The sequence below is a fragment of the Salminus brasiliensis genome, chromosome 4, assembly GCF_030463535.1.
Source record: "Salminus brasiliensis chromosome 4, fSalBra1.hap2, whole genome shotgun sequence".
Taxonomy (NCBI): domain Eukaryota; kingdom Metazoa; phylum Chordata; class Actinopteri; order Characiformes; family Bryconidae; genus Salminus; species Salminus brasiliensis.
In genome coordinates, this window is record NC_132881.1 from 47,002,037 (window position 1) to 47,008,056 (window position 6,020).

Below are 6,020 nucleotides of genomic sequence, written 5' to 3' on the forward strand. Positions count from 1 at the left end.
CTGCCTCTATCCAGAGCTGCACTGAAAGCTGTGAAGTGCTGAAAAACAGCACTGATAAGCCTACCGAGAAGAGGGGCTGCTTATTAAGAGTGCAGATAAGGAGAACACATGAAAGTAATCTCTTCCACCTGTGTAAAATCCCTACCTGGGTGGTGTACACACACACATACACATACACACACTGGAGAGAAAGAAAGGTCCCAAGGGAATCCCTGTGTTATCTACTGGGCATTGAGTCATGTGAAAAAAATTTGACACCTCATGAAATACTTTGTCTTTTTTAACAGATTTAAACACATGGACATTTGATCTTCATTTGTTCTTTGATGTACATTATTTGACAGCAAGGGTTTCCTCTTTGCCACCTCTCATTAAACTCAAAATTGTCTGGTCTCTTTCTAATGACAGATTCTGTACTTTGATATAAACCGTGGCGAGAGCTTCCTGCTACCGTGATGAAATTTGAGGATTGTTGGAGACTTCTTGACTTCTTGTGGTCTACTTTTGGCTGAACTTGCTAGGATGGCCTGACCATTTTGGCAGTTGTTTCTCTTGTAAATGATTTAGTGGACAACTGATTTCTAATTGTTCTGAGATCTTTTTAAGCCCAGGCTCTTTGGGTCTGGCCATGGTGATCTTCACGACTCACTTCAACCATCAATCAGATTAAATCTCTAAGGTTTAAATAAGACAGGCTTCAATGGGGTGTTCAAATTTGTTCACATGACTGAATTGGTACTGAAGAATATTAGTATCAGGGATATCATCAGAAAGTCAAAGGGTATTGGAAACAGAAAATGCTGAATGGGAAAAAAGGTAAAGGTAAAAGGTAAAAAGAAAAAATACACTAGAACTGGGCGATATAGAAAATCTTTGTATCACAATATTTAAAGACATTTTTTGCTGTATGTATCATAATATTTTGTCATGTAGACCATGCACCAACAGCGTAATAAAAAAACTGCTATCCAAATACTCCCTCATACTAAGTACCGTGATTTTTACTCAAAATATGCTTCACTCCATTGAATTACATAGGACTGATTACACTCTTTGTAATGAACGTGCAGTTATTCCGTGTTCTTTAAGCACTGACTATATCTATGATACACTTATAGAAGCATATTGTGTAACATAAAAACACATTTTATCACAATACAATAACATAGTCATATTGCCCAGCTCTAATATCCACTGATATTGATATCATCACAGTCAAAAACCTGGTATGTCCAAAATGGCAACTTTACAGGAGACGGAAAAGACTTTCAAGTTCAATGGAAGTCAATGTAAAACGATTTTATGTATTTAGGCATTCTGGAGCATTTCTATTGGCCTGTTCATCATGAAATATGACAACTGTCAGATAAAGGGCAGTGGTGGCTCAGCAGTTAGAGCGCCGGGCTATTGATGACAGGGTTGTGGGTTCAATTCCTGGGCTCGGCAAGCTGCCACTGTTGGGCCCTCTGCTCCCCGGGTGCTGGAGTTGGCTGCTCACCGCTCTGTGTGTGTGTGTGTGTACTCACTGCCCCTAGTTCACGTGTGTGTTCACTGCCACGGATGGGTTAAATGCAGAGGACACATTTCGCTGTACAGTGACAAATATGTGCACCTTTACCTTTTTAACATTGTGAAAAATGGAGATACAAGGTTTTTGACTGGTGTTAAGCAATCTGTACTGTGACCGAGACTGTGACACTCATAGCATACATTAAGACCAGTACTAACTAGTCAATAATATAACAATAATAACCAACACGTTACATTAGTCCAACAGGAACCTCATCAGATCTGCTGCAAAACCTAAAACCAAAAGTGCCTAAGTCATTCTACACTTAGGCCACTGCTGTTGATAACCAAGGGGAGGGCTTTCACCAGCCTGACGAGAGACGGTCACAGCCGAAATGGTAAAGGAGTGAGAAATAAGGTCAGCGTAAAGCCTGATGAGGAGTGATGCCTGATGACTTATGGAAGCCCTGAAGTATCTGATCCTTTACGGCTCAGCCTTTCGCAGCCACATGTGCAATTACAGAGCAATTATTCACCTCCATGGCTCGAACACAAGACAAATATGCCCCAAATGGATTTAAAATAAACCATTAGAAATTCAAGAGTTTCTCACTTGTTGTCGCTGGGCAGGAGAACTTTTTTTGGGCCCCCTGGTACTCTCTGAATTCCAGCGAAATGAATCTTAATAAGCTTTGAATTTTACATAGACCCCAGGGACTTCGGGAGAGCTATGAAAACAAAAAGGAGAGCGGCTCTAATTTTAGGCAATCATGATTAGTGCTCTGCCTGTACCACACATTACTTGTGGGAAGCGCTTCAAGTTGTTGTCAAGACTTCCACCTTGCCGTGCGAGGCATATGGGATCATTTATACACTCTGCACCACGCTTACACCAGTTCCACAGAACTGCGCATTGCTGGATATCAAAAGTCAGATAGGAACGTCAAACCGTTCCTGAACTTTCTCAATGACTGTACAGTCGAGAGCAGGCCGATTTGCTAATGCTGGTGTTTCTGTGAGCCAAAAGCAACACTGAGATTACACTGAACACTTAGTGTATGTGAGTGTGTGTGTGTGTGTGTGTGTGTGTGTGTGTGTGGCAGTTAAGACAAAAACTGTGGCCTGCTCACACTCTTTGTGTGCCTGGGTTTTAGTCTTGAGGGGAAAAAAGAAACACCCTGGTCGTAACTTTAATCCAACCAATTAAGCGTATGATCAAATGGCCACGTGTTTGAGATTATCTGTCATTTTGCTGCTCAGCAGCCCATAATCTCCCAACCTCTTACACACACACACATACTCAAACTTGGTGACCTAATAGCACCTATGGCTCCTCTCTGGGTGATTCCCATGATGCCTAATATTGTGACATTTTTACAAGTCACATTTTTCTTCAGATCAGTTAATGATATTTTATATGGTTGTTTTTGTGGAATCAATTTAAGGTTAATTAAACAACTTTTCCAACCTTTCCTCCAAAGTTTGACATTCATATCCACCCCTGTCAAACCCAACAGTCTCTGAAAGCAAAGCCAAAGCCATTTTTCCACTAAATTAGTACCACCTCAGGTGGCCACCAGCATTAAAAAGCATTGTCATCTGGTTAAATGCAGGTCATGATGTCCGACAACCAAAATTCCACGCCAGGAAAACGTCTAATGCCAAGATCGATTTGACGTAGAATAGTATCGACAGCTGACGTTGGGATTGTTGTGGTGTTAAGTAACCAAAATCCAACTTCTTCCAAACATCACATGCCAATCACATATTCATGTAAAATCCCATAATTTAGTTGTGAGGTATGTCTGCTTCATAACTTCATAATGTTAATCTTCACACAATGTGACGTTTTGTCGTTGTAAGAAGTCGATATGATGTTGGTTTCAAGTCATGGTGTCCAGTAACTAATATTTTACATCTGTCTAACATCGGATTTCCAACCAAAAGTCAAGGTCTGTCTAATGTTGGGTTTTGAACACCAACATCAACCCAAATTTCATTTTCAACTAAAACTCAATGTCCGACATTACAACCTAACTTACATCTTTTTAATGTCCAATTGATGCCCGGTGCCTGCTGGGACCAGACTACCCACAGCACTAATTCCTAAGCATTTAAAGAACATCAGCCTGATGTTTACTTCTGCTTACTACACAGTTCATGAGATGATGATGGTTCACTCTGGAGTAGGTTCAGGAGAATTGGGGTTAAAACTGTGAAAGATGTGGCCACTGGGTTCCTCACTGGCTTTCCTTTTCACACAAAGCAATTTTTGCACTGAATTAATGTCACCCATAGCTGCCCATAGCACTACTTTCCAATACATGTAACAATAATATTTCAACCTGATGTAAGAGGTTTGGGTTAGAACACGAAAGACACTGGGGTTGCCACTGGGGTTCCTCACTGGCCTTCCTTTTCAGGTCTTTCCCAATCTTTCCTCCTCAAAAGCACCTATGTCAAAACCAACAGTCCCCAAAACCATAGTCAATTTATTTCCCACTAATACCATCAGACTGCCTATAGCACTACTTTCCAAACAATACATGTCAAAATATAATTTCAACCTGATGTAAGAGGTTTGCCACTGGGGTTCCTCAGTCTTCCAACAGTCTCCACAACTGAAGCGGAAAGTGATTTTTCCCACTAGTACCCTCACACTGCCCATAGCACTACTTTTCTAAGAATGATCCAGGTGTTTACTAACTTACCAAACAATACATGTACAAATATTAGTTCAACCAGATGTAAGAGGTTTGGGTTGAAAAGCAAAATTGGGGTTTCTCACTGGCCTTCTTCTTTGGATCTTTCCCAATCTTTCCTCCTCATATGCACTTCTGTCAAACCCAACCATCTCCATAACCATAGTGGAAGGTCATTTTCCCACTAGTACCCTCACACTGCCCATAGCTCTACTTTCCTAAGAATTGTCCAGGTGTTTCCTGCTTGAACCTGCATTTATATCAACCTGAACTGGATTCAGGAGGTTTGCCCATGACTTACAAACTGGGAAAGATGTTTCCATTGGGTTCCTCATTGCCTTTCCTCCTCAGACCTCTTCCCAGACCTCTTCCCTCATCCCTGTCAAACCGTTACCAACAGTCAACCACATTTCTACACTAATACTAGCTACTAAACAGCCTAGATTGCACTACTTTCTTATACACTATCGTGCTGTTTCTCCTTACGAGTCAATCCACCAAGTTCCCTGTGAAAGACGTTGACGTTGTGATTGGGGTTCCTCACTGACCTTCCTCTTCAGATCTTTCCCAATCTTTCCTCCTCATATGCACTTCTGTCAAACCCAACCATCTCCACAACCATAGTGGAAAGTCATTTTCCCACTAGTACCCTCACACTGCCCATAGCTCTACTTTCCTAAGAATTGTCCAGGTGTTTCCTGCTTCAACCTGAACTGGATTTAGGAGGTTTGCCCATGACTTACAAACTGGGAAAGATGTTTCCATTGGGTTCCTCATTGCCTTTCCTCCTCAGACCTCTTCCCTCACCCCTGTCAAACCGTTACCAACGATCAACCACATTTCTACAGCCTACAGACCTCTGTTCAACCTGAAATGTGGGTTATTAATGGTTATTAATATTAAACCCTGTGAAAGATGTTGACGTTGTCATTGGGGTTCCTCACTGACCTTCCTCTTCAGATCTTTCCTCCTCATATGCACTTCTGTCAAACCCAACCATCTCCATAACCATAGTGGAAGGTCATTTTCCCACTAGTACCCTCACACTGCCCATAGCTCTACTTTCCTAAGAATTGTCCAGGTGTTTCCTGCTTCAACCTGCATTTATATCAACCTGAACTGGATTCAGGAGGTTTGCCCATGACTTACAAACTGGGAAAGATGTTTCCATTGGGTTCCTCATTGCCTTTCCTCCTCAGACCTCTTCCCAGACCTCTTCCCTCATCCCTGTCAAACCCTTACCAGCAGTCAACCACATTTCTACAGCCTACAGACCTCTGTTCAACCTGAAATGTGGGTTATTAATGGGTTAAACCCTGTGAAAGTCGTTGACGTTGTGATTGGGGTTCCTCACTGGCTCTCCTCCTCAGCCTGCCTTCAGACCAGTCGCTGTTCTCTGAAACACTTACCAGGGCATCTCCTTCGTCCGGGTCGTAATCGTAGTAATCGTGACTGGACTGGAAGGCGAGGTTGGTGTAGAGGAACTGCGAATAGGCGAACAACACACTTAATCCCAAAAAGTTCATCTTAGCTAAAAACATGTAGATAGATCTCACAAAGTCCGGACGGAAAACCGGCCACGCGCTCAGCAGCAGGTCTGGAGTTCTTCTCCACCTCTCCTCCTCCACCTCCTCCTCCTCCTCCTACTGCTCCTCACTCGGCAGCGCTTTTTATTCGCAGAAAATAATGATATTTATCCAGTATTTCACCGACAGAAAGCTCCCGAAACGCTGAGGCGCCGTTACTGACCGTTACTGGCCGTTACTGACCGTTACTTTTTGAATCGTTCGAGTCGCTCTCGCGCTCTCA

The 6,020-nt window shown here is 42.5% G+C and overlaps 1 protein-coding gene across 1 annotated transcript in view; it reads right to left on the reverse strand.

The window, feature by feature from the left end:
- The window catches only part of vegfc (vascular endothelial growth factor c), a 61,682-nt gene extending 55,871 nt beyond the window's left edge, over positions 1 to 5,811 (reverse strand). Inside the window, exon 1 of the mRNA XM_072677157.1 lies at positions 5,621 to 5,811. Within this exon, the coding sequence (XP_072533258.1) occupies positions 5,621 to 5,752 (132 nt within the window). The 5' untranslated portion in view covers positions 5,753 to 5,811. The remainder of the gene's footprint in view (positions 1 to 5,620) is intronic.
- Between the last annotated feature and the right edge of the window lie 209 nt (positions 5,812 to 6,020).